Consider the following 15,480-nt stretch of genomic DNA (forward strand, 5'->3'; position numbering starts at 1 on the left):
CCTTCTCCTTCTCCCACTCCCCTGCTGCTAACTCTCCATGTGATCTTCATTTCTATGGTTTGCTCCTGATCTAGCTGTCCTCTTAGATTCCTTTTGTTTTAGGTGTGGTTGTTAATAACTGTGAGTTTGCTGTCCTTTCACTGTTCATATTTTTTATCTTCTTTTTCTTAGATAAGTCCCTTTAACATTTCATGTAATAAGGGCTGGTGATGATGAACTCCTTGAACTTGATCTTATCTGAGAAGCACTTTATCTACCCTTCCATTCTAAATGAAAGCTTTGCTGGATAGATCAATCTTGGATGTAGGTCTTTGGATTTCATGACTTGGAATACTTTTTTCTAGCCCCTTCTTGCCTGTAAGATCTCTTTTGAGAAATCAGCTGAAAAAGAATAGTCTAATACTTGTAAAGCATACTTGCGGACATTTTGAAGTTCTTTTCAATTGCAGAAATACCTTTTTTTCCTTCTCCTTCCTTTCTTTCCTCTCGCTCTTATTTTATTCGTGTTCCTGCTACAGTTCTTGTTTTTCTTTCTATTCATGTAGAAAAATTTGACTCGAGTTGTTTAAAAAGTCATAGAGATGATATTTGGCCACAGGAACTAGTGGAAATGAGAGGGAGATATAAACAATGACTCCAAGATTTCTGCAATGCATAAACAGATGAAAGGGGGTTGCCAACTATGATAAAATATTGATGCAGAAGTTTCTAAATGACTATTTTTGTTTTTTAAATTTTATTTAGTTATTTTTCAAGTACAGTTTTTTTGTCTATTTCTCCCATCCTAGCCTCCCCTGCCCCTTGCTCCCCACCTCCCTCCCATTTCCACCCCCCTTAGTTCTCGTCCCTGTGTCCTTTCTATTTGTTCCTCCAAATCCCTCCCCCTTCTTCCCCCTAACTTCCCTTCCCTCTCCCCTCTGGTCGCTGTCCCCTTGTTCTCTATTTCAGTGTCTTTGTTCTTTTTTTCTGCTTGCTTGTTTGTTTTGTTGTTTAGCTTCCTGTTAAAGGTGAGATCATATGGTATTTGTCTTTCAACACTTGGCCTATTTCACTCAGCATAATGCTTTCCAGTTCCATCCATGTTGTTGCAAAGGGTAGTAGCTCCTTCTTTCTCTCTGCTGCATAGAATTCCATTGTGTATATGTACCACAATTTTTTGATCCATTCATTTACTGATGGGCAGCTAGGTTGCTTCCATCTCTTGGCTATTGTAAATTGTGCTGCTGTGAACATTGTGGTGCATAGGTTCTTTGATATTGATGTTTTAGGATTCTTAGGATATAATCCTAGCAGTGGAATTGCTGGGTCAAAAGTCAGGTCGATTTTTATTTTTCTGAGAAAATTCCATACTGTTTTCCATAATGGTTGTACCAGTCTGCAATCCCACTGACAGTGACCTAAGGACCCCTTTTCCCCACAACCTCTCCAACATTTGTTGTTTGTTGCTTTGTTTATGATAGCCATCCTGATCAGTATAAAGTGGTATCTCATTGTGGTTTTAATATGCATCTCTCTGATAGCTAATGATATTGAGCATGTCTTCATGTGTCTCTGGATCTTCTGTATGTCCTCCTTGGAGAAATGTCTGTTCAAGTCCTTTTCCCATTTTTAAATTGGATTGGTTGTCTTCTTAGAGTGGAGTCGTGTAAGTTCTTTGTATATTTTGGAGATTAAACCTTTGTCTGAGGTATCATTGGCAAATATGTTTTCCCATACAGTTGGTTGTCTTGCTAATTTAATACTGTTTTCTTTAGCCACGCAGAGCTTATTATTTTGATGAGATCCCATTTGTTTATTCTCTCCTTTATATTCCTTGCTCTAGGGGACTTATCAGTAAAAAAGTTGCTGCGTGAAATATCTGAGATTTTCTTGCCGATGTTCTTCTCTAGGACTTTAGTGGTGTCACGGCTTATATTTAATTCTTTTATCCATCTTGAATTTATTTTGGTATATGGTGTAAGTTGGTGCTCAAGTTTCATGTTTTTGCACGTAGCTGTCCAGTTCTCCCAGCACCATTTGCTGAAGAGGCTATCTTTACTCAATTTTATGTTACTGACCCCTTTGTCAAATATTAATTGACTGTAGAGAGTTAGGTTTATTTCTGGGCTCTCTGTTCTGTTCCATTGGTCTATGTGCCTGTTTTTATGCCAGTACCAGGCTGTTTTGATTACAGTGGCCTTGTAATACAGTTTGATATCAGGTATTGTAAAGAGCAGCTGCTATTCGGGCTCATTTATGGTTCCATATAAATTTTTGAAGTATTTGTTCTATGTCTGTGAAATATGCCATTGGTACTTTGATAGGTATTGCATTGAATCTGTATATTGCTTTGGGTAGTATGGACATTTTGATGATGTTAATTCTTCCAATCCATGAACAAGGTATATGTTTCCATTTGTTTGTGTCTTCCTTGATTTCGTTCTTCAGGGCTGTGTAGTTTTCTGCATACAGGTTTTTCACCTCTTTAGTTAGGTTTATTCCCATATATTTTATTTTTCTTTTTGCTATATCAAATGGGATTTTTTCCTTGATTTCTGCTTCTGCTGATTCATTGTTGGTATACAAAAATGCCTTTGATTTCTGGATATTGACTTTGTAACCAGCTGTTTTGCCAAATTCATTAATGAGTTCGGGCAGTTTTTTGGTTGAGTCTATAGGATTTTCCATGTACACTCTCATGTCATCTGCAAACAGTGACAGTTTTGCTTCCTCCTTTCTATTTGGATGCCTTTTATTTCCTTTTCTTGCCTGATCGCTGTGGCTAAAACTTCGAATACTATATTGAATAGAATAGGTGAAAGTGGACATCCTTGTCTTGTTCCTGATCTTAGTGGAAAAGCTTTTAGTTTTTTCCCATTGAGTATGATATTGGCTGTATGTCTCTCATATATTGCCTTTATTATATTGAGAAATACTCCCTGTATTCCCACTTTCCTGAGTGTTTTTATCATAAATGGGTGTTGTACCTTATCGAAAGCTTTTTCCGCATCTATTGATATGATCGTGTGGTTTTTGTCTTTGCTTTTGTTTATGTGACATATTACATTTACTGATTTGCAAATATTGAACGATCCTTGCATACCTGGAGTGAATCCCACTTGGTCTTGGTGTATGATCTTTTTGATATATTGTTGGATGTGATTTGCCAATATTTTGTTGAGGATTTTAGCATCTATGTTCATCAGTGATAGATGATGAAAACTTTGGCCTGAAGTTTTCTTGCTGTGTTGTGTCTCTATCTGGTTTTGGAATTAAGATGATGCTGGCTTCATAAAAAGAATTTGGGAGTTTTCGATCCTTCTGGATTTTTTGGAATAGTCTGTGGAGAATAGGGGTTAGCTCTTCCTTAAATCCTTTGTAGAATTCTCCTGTGAAACCATCTGGTCCAGGGCTTTTGTGTGATGGGAGTTTTTTTGATTACTGCTTCAATTTCTTTTGCTGTTATTGGTGTATTTAGATTTTCTGCTTCTTTTTCACTGAGTTTTGGAAGATTGTATTTTTCTAGAAATGTGTCCATTTCCCCTAGGTTTTCAAATTCCTTGGCATACAGTTCTTCATAGTAATTTCTTACAATCTCTTCTATTTCTGTGGTATCAGTTGTAATCTCTCCTCTTTCATTTCTGATTGTGTTTATTTGAGTCCTCTCTCTTCTTCTCTTGATGAGCCTACTTAAAGGCTTGTTTATTTTGTTTATCTTCTCAAAGAACCAACTCCTGGATTCATTGATCCTTAGAATTGTGCTTTTAGTTTCTATGTCATTTAATTATGCTCTAATCTTGGTTATGTCCTTCTTTCTGCTTGCTCTGGGCTGTCTTTGTTGTTGTTCGTCAAGTTCTTGCAGGTGTAGGGTTAGGTTGTTTGTTTGAAATGTTTCTATCTTCTTTAGGTAGGCCTGTATTGCTATAAACTTCCCTCTCAGGACTGCCTTTGCTGTGTCCCATAAGTTTTGGGTTGTTGTGAGATCATTTTCATTTGTTTCCAGAAATGTTTTGATTTCTTCCCTAATTTCATTCTTGACCCGTTCGTTGTTTAATAGCATACCATTCGGTCTCCATGATTTTGGGTGCTTTGGGTTTTTTTCTTTGGGGTTGGTTTCCAATTTCAGTCCCTTGTGGTCAGAGAAGATGCTTGGTATGATTTCAATTTTCTTGAATTTTTTGAGGCTCCTTTTGTGTCCTATCATGTGGTCTATCTTTGAAAATGTTCCATGTGCATTTGAAAAGAATGTGTATTTAGCTTCTTTGGGATGAAGGGCTCTATATATATCAGTTAAGTCCATTTCATCTAGGGTGCTGTTTAATGCCACAATATCTTTGTTGATATTGTGTTTGGAAGATCTGTCCATTTTTTGATAGTGGGGTGTTCAAATCCCCTACTATAATTGTGTTGCTGTCAATATCCTTCTTGGAGTCCTCTAAGATTTTCTTGATATATTTGGGTGCCCCTATGTTTGGTGCATATATGTTTACAATGTTAATGTCTTCTTGGTGGATTCTTCCCTTGAGTGTAATGAAGTGACCTTCTGGGTGTCTCTTTATGGCTCTCTTTTTGAAGTCTATTTTGTCTGATACTAGAATTGCTACCCCAGCTTTTTTTTCTTGCCCATTTGCTTGGAAAATTTGTTTCCAGCCTTTCACTTTTAGTCTGTGATGGTCTTTTGTCCTGAGGTGGGTCTCTTGTAGGCAGCATATGTGTGGGTCATGCTTTCTTATCCATTGAGCTATTCTGTGTCTTTTGATTGGAGCATTTAGTCCATTTACATTTAAGGTTATTATTGATAGGTATTTATTCATTGCCATTTTTGTACCTGTTCCTCTCTGTCTCTCACTTTTCCTTCCTTTCCTTAAAGACGTCCTTTTAGAATTTCTTGTAGAGCTGGCTTGGTGGCAGCAAATTCTTTTAGACTTCTTTTGTCTTGGAAGCTCTTTATTTGGCCTTCTATTTTGATTGAGAGCCTTGCTAGGTAATGTGTCCTTGGTTGTAGTCCTCTGTTTCTCATTACTTGGAATATTTCTTGCCCTTCTCTTCTTGCTTGGAGTGTTTCCATTGAGAAGTCAGTAGCTAACCTTATTGGGGCTCCCTTGTATGTTACTTCTTTTTTCTCCCTTGCTGCCTTTAAGATTCTCTCTTTGTGTTGGAATTTTGCCATTTTAATGATGATGTGTCTTGAAGTGGACCTCCTTAAGTTCCTCTTGAATGGTACTCTGTGTGATTCCTAGATTTGTGTGACTTTTTCTTTCATCAAATTAGGGAAATTTTCTCTCATTACTCTTTCACATATGTTTTGTATCCCTTGTTCTTCTTCTTCTCCTTCTGGTATTCCTATTATTTGGATATTATAACGTTTCATATTGTCTTGCATTTCTCTTAATCCCTCTTCATTCTCTCTGAGCCTCTTTTCCCTTTCCTGCTGTTTCTGTGAGATGCTTCTACTTTGTCCTCTAATTCACTAATCCGATCTTCTGCCCTTAAAAATACGGTGATATCCACCGTATTTTTAATGCTTTCTCCTGTGTTTTTTAATTCAGAAATTGTATTCTTCATTTCCTCTTGGCCCTTGCTAATAGTTTCCATTTCCTTTTTCATGTTGATATAGTTAGCGGTGAGATCATTATAGCTCCCCTGTAGTTTCTGGTAGCTCATTGTGAGCTCTTTGAACTTCCTGATAACCAGTGCTTTGAATTCAGTATCTGATAGTTGACTTCCTCCATTTCATCTAACATTCTTTCTGAGGGTTCCTTTTTTCTTTTTATTTGGGGATTGTTTCTTTTTCTTCTCATTGTTTGTGAGACTCTTCTTGTCAGCCTCAGCTTCTTAGATTAACCTGTTTTGACACCCTGGGTTTATGGTGTGAACCTCTTTGGTGGGATGCCTGTGAATTTCAGTGGTGCAGTCTCTTTTCATTATCCTGTCATTCTCTGTTTCCCCCTACTCAAATATGCAGCAACTTTTGGCTTCTCTCCTACAGCAATATGCAATTTGTCTCTCTGACTCTACTATTGGGAGGCCTCTTCTATGGGTCCAGCTCTGGTCTTTTCATATTTTGAAGTTGATTGTGACTCTTGTGGGTAAAAGAAAGAAAAGACCAGGAAAGAAATAAAAGGAAGAAAGAGAAAAAAAAGGGTAGGGGAATGGAAGAAAGAGGAATAAGTTTAGAAAGAAAAAAAGAAGAAATAAAACAGAAAATCTGAGAAAAGAGGACAGAAGTATTGAAAGATGAAACAGTAATAAAATTTAAAAGAAATAACAGATTACTTTTAAAAAGCAAAAAGATAAAGAAAAGGAATGGAAAAGAAAGAAAAGTAAAAAAAAAAGAATAAAAATAAAATAACATGAAATAAAGAGGAAAAACCCCCAAAAACAACAACAAAAAAGGAAATGTCACTTGTTGGTTTCAAACTAGCTGAACCAGTTTTTCTGGCTGCAGTTGGCTGAGGGTGGATTGTTGTGATTTTTCTGCCAGCCCCTCTGAGGAGCCAGAGACTTGGCACCTCTCCCCAGCTCCTTACAATGGGGAACTAGGACTTCCTCACAGTGCTCCCCTCCAAGGGGTTACCGCCAAGGGCTGGTCTGCGGTGTTTGCAGGTGCCTGCGCCGGCCTAGTTGCCTGGTTCCCTCGGGATTGAGCACAGACCTGTCCCCGTTCTGCGGGGAAGCTCTAGGCCCTCTGCCCAATCTCGGGTTCGCTGCCAAGCTGGGTGTGGAGCAGACCAGGCTGTTGTGTCTATTGGATTCAGAGCTCCAGGCTGTACCTATCAGTTCTCCTGGGCTGGCAACCTCAGAGTCCTCAGTTGGGGCCCTTTGTCCTCAGCACCCTCTCTGCAAACTCTATCAGACAAGTCTCTCTTGGCACCCCACCTTGCTTGGCTGGAAAGGAGGGGTGGGGTTGAGGGTCTCAGCTCTTTCCCAAGGACCCCTCAGCACCCCGGGGCTTCCAGATAGTCTGAGGGGCGTGGACTGGAAGACGGGAGCTGATCTGAGGACTGGGCACCGACCTAGAAACTCTGTGCGCACGTCATGGCACGCTGCCTGGTGTGTATCCCTTCTGCTCCTGTGTTTGTCTGGGTCCCCTGGCCAACCTCAGCCGAAAAATCCTAGGGATGGAGCAGCACCGCGCCAGGCGCTGGACCCCGAACTGTGAGCAGGCTGAAATCCCCTCTGCTCCCCTCTAGTTGGGCTACTTGGCAGGTCCCTGCTGAAAAATCTTAGGGAGGGAGCTTTCCGGGCGCTGAATGTTGGCCTAGGTGCCATCAGGCACTTGCCCGGATACACTGCGACTAGTCCCCCAAATTATGCACAGGCTGAAATCCCTTCCACACCTCTTTGCCTGGGCCACTTGGCTGGCCCGGCTGAAAAATCCTAGGGAGGGAGCCCTCCGGGTGCTGAACGCTGTCCCAGGCACTGTTGGGCTCTCACCACTGGGCGCTGGTCCCCCAACCATGCACTGGCAGAGATCCCTGCTGTTTCTCTTTGCTCCATCCCTGAGACTACTGTACCACTGCTGTCTCCCTACTGTCTGGTTCCTCCGTGACCGTCAAGGTTCCTGGTCCCTTATTTTCATATATGCTTGGCAACTGCTGGCTTGCTGGCTTCTCCTCCTATGATCGGACAGGTTTCTCTCACTCTTGTACTAGGAACTGGTATCTGCTCCGTCCTACTCCATTGCCATCTTGAAAGCCCCTTGTGTACAGCTACACTTTTAAAAATTGGGCTGATTAGTTTGTTGTTCAGAACCTTCATATATTCTGAATAGAAGACCTTTGTCATAATTATTTAATGTGGACATTGTTTTTTAGTCTGTGGCTTGCCTAGTTCTTCTGCTCCTCACATCTCTCAACTACTGTACCTTCCTCCTCCTCACTTTTCTTAGATGACCTCATCTCACTTTATACAGAATCATTAAGCTTTCTGATGGGAATTCCCTGTTCTTTACTATAGTAAAACTGCGAAACTTATTTTCCCATATTCTTTTCTTCCATAGTATTAAAAGTGCTAGTTAAATTCTGTATATGTGCTAGAAGACCTATGCACAGTATCAGCAGTGTGTAGAGGTGTTAGGTATAGGTAAATGGCCTCAAAGGAGAATCTAGTTCCCAAAGCATAAAATTAAAAATTTTCTCTTGAGGGACAAAGGCTATTTTAATTGGTTTTCAAAATTATTTTTAAAATACCCTAGATAGTATTCTTAAGGAATACACTATAAATCTTCCTACTTTGTTTGTACAAAATATTGTAAGTCATCTGTTACAGGTAGGTCATTTTCTACATTTGTTCACAAAAATATGTTTTGTTATTTTGGGTGGAAATTAGTATCTCACTAATGTGGATAAAACGTACATCTGAAAACATCCTGCCTCCATTTCCTTCATAATACTTGCTTCTAAATGACATTATGTTGTACATCTTTGTCTCTGTGTTTAATTCTCTTACAATATATGCTCTGTGAAGATGAGGAATAGTTTTTGTGCTATCAACCCAAAACTTAGATCAGAAATATATCAAAAATTTTCAGTGTACATGAATAAATGAGTGGGTTAATTTACAAAACAGAGAGAACAATTCTTTATTCTGCAACTTCTTAGCCATTTATGAAGAGATACGTTTCACTAACTCAATGTCCTCTACATAACATGAAATCAGCCAACTGGATTTTCAAATGAATATACTAGATTGAATATTTGTATCTGAAACTACAAGATATCAGAACTGGAGGGACCCTAGAAAATTAACTTCCATCATTTGTTCAGTTGAATGATGCTAAGATGCTGTTTTTCATCCTTGATTTTCATTCTTTTGGTTTTATGTTTTCAAGACATTTGAAAAATATCATATATGGAATTTTCCAAAAAGATTAGATATAAATGTAAGGATATATAAAAATGCAATATTGTTACATTATACATATTAATATATAATGTAATTATATATACATATGCAGTCACATGCATATGAGAGAGAGAATGTATGTCTATATGATATGTTGAGAGGAAGAGACAGACAACATAGAGATACAGGGTAAATATATTTATATAGACACTCGTGTAGTTTTGTAGAGATTGTATTTATTTATTTTTCTTAGAGGGGGAAGGGAGGGAGAAAGAAAGGGAGGAAACATCAATGTGTGATTGCCTCTGGAGAGCCCCCTACTGGGGACCTGGCCTGCAACCCAGGCATGTGCCCTCTGTTTCTTACGCTGGCACTCAATCTGCTGAACCACACCAGCCAGGGTGACACTCATGTATTTTTTGAAAAGAGGAATTTCTCAATAATGACTAAATTAATAAGTAAATACGAGGGGGATGAAATAAACGTAGAATCCTTCATTTTTCTTTGTTACTTTTAGTTTTTAAAGGATAAGAAAATGTCTGTCCAAAACCACACTATGGTGGCAGAATTCATTCTCTTGGGACTCACGGACGACCCAGTACTAGAGAAGATCCTGTTCGGGGTGTTTCTGGTGATCTACCTAATCACTCTGACAGGGAATCTGTGCATGATCGTGCTGATCAGGACCAATGTCCACCTCCAAACACCTATGTATTTCTTCCTTAGCCACCTCTCCTTTGTAGACATTTGCTATTCTTCCAACGTTACCCCAAGTATGCTGTACAATTTCCTCTCAGACCAGAAGACCATCTCCTATGCTGGGTGCTTCTTGCAGTGTCTTCTCTTCATTGCCCTGGTGATCACTGAGTTTTACATCCTTGCCTCAATGGCCTTGGATCGCTATGTAGCCATCTGCAGCCCTTTACACTATAGTACCAGAATGTCCAAGGACACTTGTACCTCTCTAGTCATGGTATGTTATGTTTTTGGCTTCCTTAATGGACTCTCTCAGGCACTGCTGACCTTTCACTTGTCCTTCTGTGGCTCCCTTGAAATCAATCATTTCTACTGTGCAGATCCTCCTCTTATAATGCTGGCCTGCTCTGACACCCATGTCAAAACAATGGCAATGCTGGTAGTGGCTGGATTTACTCTCTCAAGCTCTCTCTTAGTCATTCTCCTATCCTACCTGTTCATTCTTGCAGCCATCTTGAGGATCCGTTCTGCTGAAGGTAGGCATAAAACGTTCTCTACCTGTGGTTCCCACCTGACAACAGTCACTATATTTTATGGGACCCTCTTTTGCATGTACTTAAGGACCCCATCTGTGAGGTCTGTAGAGGAATCCAAAATAATTGCGGTCTTTTATACTTTTTTGAGCCCAATGCTGAACCCATTGATCTATAGTTTAAGGAACAAGCATGTGATCCATGCCCTGCAGCAGATGATGAGAGGAAATCTCTTCCATAAAAATGCAGTTTAGTGGTCTGTTCATTGTAATGAGTAAGTGTTTGTGGTGAGACAGGGACTCTCTTCAAAGGACAAACCTACTGCTCTACAGTCATTGTTTATTTGTTGTCATGAACTCTCAATGACACTTGCTAATTTCTTATCAAAATTTGTAACTTTAAGGAAATTGTTCTCATAAAACTAATATTGAAGTTGAAAATGTTTTATTTAGGAGAGCACTTTTGATAATAAATGGGCAATATTCAATAGTTCCATCCAATACTTTACTATCTTAACTTACTTGGTGGTAAATATTGTAATTCACTCTGATGTGAACATTGGAAACCCATTTGCTCTGAATTATATAGTCTTCAAAGCCATGATGAGTGATAAATAAGGTGATTAGTTTTACACTTGTATTTGAAAAATTATGGATAATTTGTTCTTCAATATGTGGTGCACATTGATGGCTCTGGTGCTCGGAATCATGGTGAAGAAATTTGAAATACATGGATCACCCAGAGGTTTAAATTTTCTGTATACATTCCCCTAACCACACATTTTATACACATGCTGAGAAACATTTTTTTCATTTTAAAATACTATTTATGTAAGTAAAGTGCAATGCCAATATAGATGTAGTTTGTACACAGTAGTTCTGACTTATGTCTAATTTATTATGAGTTATTAGTGTCTATCAACTGGCTTCTGCAGACCCCAAGAAAACCTTGAGAGCATATACAGATGAATATGTGTATAGAATTCCTTCTGGAAGTGAACGACCAATGTTTACTTTGGTGCATAAAACTGTCTGTGACTAACTATTTTCTAGATTAGACTGTAACAGTTTTCAAAGTTTCTATTGAGAAAAATTGATATTAAGAAAAGCTTAATAAAGCTTTTCTTAAAGAGATAAATCATTCACATGAATCCATGCATTGTTAGTCAATGACATGGCTACCTACTGAAAGTTATGTTAAACTTTTGTGAAATTGCCTTAAATGCTTGGTTTTCTAAGATTGTGGATTTTTATTTTATTTTATGTATTTATTTAAAAATATTTTTATTTATTTTTAGAGAGAGGGGAAGGGAGGGAGACAGTGAGGCAGAGAAACATCAATTTATGGTTGCCTTTTATGCACCCCCTACTTGGGGACATGGCCTGCAGCCCAGGCATGGGCCCTGAATGGGAATCGACCAGCAACCTATTGGTTCACAGGCCTGCACTCAATCCACTGAGCTACAGCAGGCAAGTGGACTTTAATTTTAAATAAGACCACTATGCCCAATGTTTATATGAAACCAACTGCTAAATTTATCATACTATGTTTGAAGTACATTCCAGAAGATATCTGTGTGACCAGCAGTTCTAGAAATTTGGGCTCTATTCTTAAGTTTCAATTGATTGAATAGGGGTTGACTCTATCAAACATGTGCACCATATAGAACTAAAAATACAGATAGATGTGAGGAAGTAATGTGTTTCAGTCTTATGTCCTAAACCAATGAACAACATCTGTTTGTGTTTTGTTATATTTTTCTTAATAAATGGATAATCACATATAATTTTATAATTATAAAAATTGGAATATTTCCTAAGACAAGTTCAAACATTAATTTTCTCTTGATAGTATTATGTCTGCATTTCTTACAGGCTAAATATATGTAGTGAGGACCATTTTTAATCTAATATAATGCACAAAACTGCATCATACTTAAAGTTAACTATAAAAATATTACAACCTATTGTGAAAAGGTTGCAAACTATTACAACCTATTGTGAAAACTGCTGAAATATTTTTTAGTTTTGTAATAAAATTCAATTTCAACTTTGAAATATGTCTAAAATTTACTTGTTAAAAGAGAACTGCTCTCTGCATTTGGTGTATTTTTTTCACTTAGTTTATCTTGCAAATTATTATTTTATCATATTGATATTTCTGCTATATTTGTGTTAATCGACTCATAATTCTCTCTATATATGTTACTGATTGCTCTTTCAGGATAGATTTTAAATGTGAAATTGCTGAATTAAATAATAATCTCAACATTTTTAAAGGCTTTGCTAAATTTTTCTTTGGGTAAATTGTTTTTCAAAAGGCATCAATCTTAGTCATCAAAGTTGGCACATATGATAAAAAATGTTTGAGAGTAACTGTTTACTGTGCATTTGTTATTAGAAAATGTCATTTAAGAGTACTTGCTTCTTTGCTGTAATTCTTAGGAAATAGATCTGTTTTTATTTGAACAGAAGAATTGAAATATATATTTAAAGAATAAGGGATACCCATCAGTTTGATGGTTGTTGTATATGTTATCTCTGATGATTTCTTGCATGAAGAATATTTACATTTTCAATTGAAAATATTTTATCTTTCTTATTTGTTCTGTGGCTTTTCTCCAACTTAAATTTAAATAAGCAAGCATGTATATTATGTTATTGTTTTTCATGAGCACATTTTATGAGAATACCTTGAATTATTTGAGATACAATTTTGTTGTATGTTAGAATATTGTATATAACATTTTCCCTCACATTCCAGCTTATTCTCTCCTACTATTTATTAAATAAGCATTTGGTTTTCCACTGATTTTTGTGTTGTTTTTATTGCACACTAAATAAGTTATTTTCTATTTTTTCTTTGACCAATCTATATATGTATTTGAAACCAAAATCTTACAATTAGGGCAGATTAAAATATGTTTTTAATTTTCGTAAAGAAATTTTATCTTAACTTCTTTATAAATTTATTTTTGGAGACCTCAAATCAGATGCTTCTAGATACCCCATCCCTTTAATGCAGAAATTCTGCAATAATGGTTCAGCTCATGAAGTATATGTGTACATATACATAAAAATCGAATATGGCAGTACAAATATTACACATTCACTATAGGTTATTTGAAAAATGTGGGAAAATATTTAGTATTAATATCATTGCTTTACCCAGATCAGATGGGGAGATGCATGAAAGGGAGGCCAGAGAGAGGACTGCTCAAATCTGAAAGATTACAATGCAGTTAGGTGGTTCTTTCAGAAGGGCAGAGAGGTGCTGGTGGCCTATTCATGAAAAAAGCGTATGACCTTGGAACTTTAAGGTTGTTTATTTATTAATGCTTTTATACAAACATTTAGTTTTGCACCATACCTGTGTCCATAATGCAACATATTTTGTTCTCAAAAAAATACCTAAATACAGAATCTTATCCCTACCTGAATTTTATTTTTGCCAACAATTATTCCTCAAAAGAACTGAGAGGCCCACACATATCCCTCAACTATGAGTCATTTAAACACAGAAAAAAACTCTGTGTTAATCAGAATTAAAATAAATAAACGAATGTCAGCAATCAAAATTATGAATTAAGGTACTGTTTTGTGAATCTATTTTCAAGAGAGTTCAACAAGACTGGCAATTTCTACATTGATGGTGTCGAACTAATAATACATAGATTTTGTGGAAATCAATTTGATTATGCTTTCAGTGTAAATTACAAAAGTGTTTGTACACTTTTACTCAGTTATTCAAATTTTAAGAATATGCTGAGAACATAGAAAGACATTTGGTAGAATATTTTTATTGCAATGCTTGTTTAATAATTGAGGAAAAGGAAGAAAGTGACACATTAAATAGGGGCAGCCCTCACTTGCTGAGGTACCATGTTAGCTGAAGCTTGTGCAGTGGGGAAACGTGTCCTTGTTTTGCATGGGTCTCAGTTACCACAGCCCTGTGCAGAGTGCGGACAGCCTGCAATGAATAACTGGCTGGACTCAGGCAGATGGCAGGTGGAACAGAGGCTGGTTATATGTGACTGGATCCCCTGTAAATGAATGTTGCCTATGATCAAGAAAACAAAAAAGTGCATATTTCCAGTATCATCCAAGTGGGCATTGGTGGTATAGTGGTGAGCATAGCTGTCTTCCAGTATCATCCAGATTCTAGAATATAAAATTAAAGGATCTTTATTAACGTTAGAAGTGGAATATGAATGTAGGAAAAAACAGGGATTTATGCTGGGTGACAACTTCCTTGGGAGCTTCCCAGCTGTAATCTGAAACCAGTTCCCAGCATGCTGAGGACAAGAAGAGACCTAAGAAAAAAGCAGACCACTCCAGTTTGGTGGCTGGAAGGTTTAATAAACCAGGGAACTCACTTAGAAGGCTTTTATTGGGCAGTGGCAAGAAGAGTAGATTTCTGCATCCACCCCACAAAACTTCTAAGTTTGTATACAGGTCCTACCTGGGTACGGTCACACACACAAGACCTTGACTGGGTTTACCTATGTACCCAGTTCAGATAGTCTCATCACTACATCACTATCTCAAGGCTGTGTCCCTGAGCAGCTTCTAGTGCTAATAAGGTGAGAGGAGTGGACCTCCAAACACAGAGGAGGGAATGGGGAGCCTCCCACTGTCAAGGTCCACTTCCCATGTTCAAACCAGCAGTCATGTCTTCCTGATGACTTCCCCTAGCTCTGTACTATTCTACTCAATAATATTCTCTAACAGTATTGAGCCAGAATGCCACCCAGGTTTGTCCTAATTCAAGCTTCTGTTATTTTCCTCCTATAAACATTGTGCTTCTGAGTAAGTTGAGATCTCCAGGGGTAAACAACATTAAACTTATTTGCTTCTTAGGAGGGGGAGAGGAGGCAAAGGATTATCAATATCTCTACCTATGATGTTTTAATCTAGAAACAAAATTTTTCTTTCATTCAGAAGTTTTTTCTTCACAGAAATTTCTTCCAAATGAATGTTTTTTTCTTCTTAACTTTAAACATCAGCATCATAGCAACTAGCATATTGTAAAATTGAGAAAAAGTAAAACAAATTAAAGTTGAGTTTTAAAAAATTATATCTGATGCATAATGTTTTCCGTGCTCAACTTATATCTGTTATTTTCACACATAAAATAAGGTGAATTCTCATAGTATTTTTGAGTGTGTAGGGAAACTTGGATGCTCTTTTACTAGTGGTGATTTCACCCATCCCTGCATCAAAAAAAAAACACCAAAACTTAAATTCTTTCTCAATCCAATAAAGATAAAAAATAACAATTTATATTTTTGAATATAATATTTTTCTAAAGAGAGAAAAGTCATAACTCCCTAAATGTAAAAAGGAAGTGTATACTACTATAAAATGCACCATATCAATATTAAGTTGTATTATGCTCTTAAATAAAGACCAGTTTGAAAGAGTAG

General features: G+C 37.3%; 1 protein-coding gene across 1 annotated transcript; it reads left to right on the forward strand.

Annotated features, from left to right (window-relative positions):
* The first annotated feature begins 9,361 nt into the window (after positions 1 to 9,361).
* LOC119040876 (olfactory receptor 5M10) lies at positions 9,362 to 10,309 on the forward strand. The gene has a single exon (XM_037133980.2). The coding sequence runs from the start codon at positions 9,362 to 9,364 to the stop codon at positions 10,307 to 10,309; it is 948 nt and encodes a 315-aa protein (XP_036989875.2).
* Positions 10,310 to 15,480: the final 5,171 nt, after the last annotated feature.

The sequence above is a fragment of the Artibeus jamaicensis genome, unplaced genomic scaffold, assembly GCF_021234435.1.
Source record: "Artibeus jamaicensis isolate MK-2021 breed Jamaican fruit bat unplaced genomic scaffold, CSHL_Jam_final scaffold_614, whole genome shotgun sequence".
NCBI classification, from domain to species: domain Eukaryota; kingdom Metazoa; phylum Chordata; class Mammalia; order Chiroptera; family Phyllostomidae; genus Artibeus; species Artibeus jamaicensis.

Bases quoted from the DNA above. Each gene is read 5' to 3' on its own strand.
- LOC119040876 (XM_037133980.2), top strand. From the start codon at position 9,362: ATGTCTGTCCAAAACCACACTATGGTGGCAGAATTCATTCTCTTGGGA.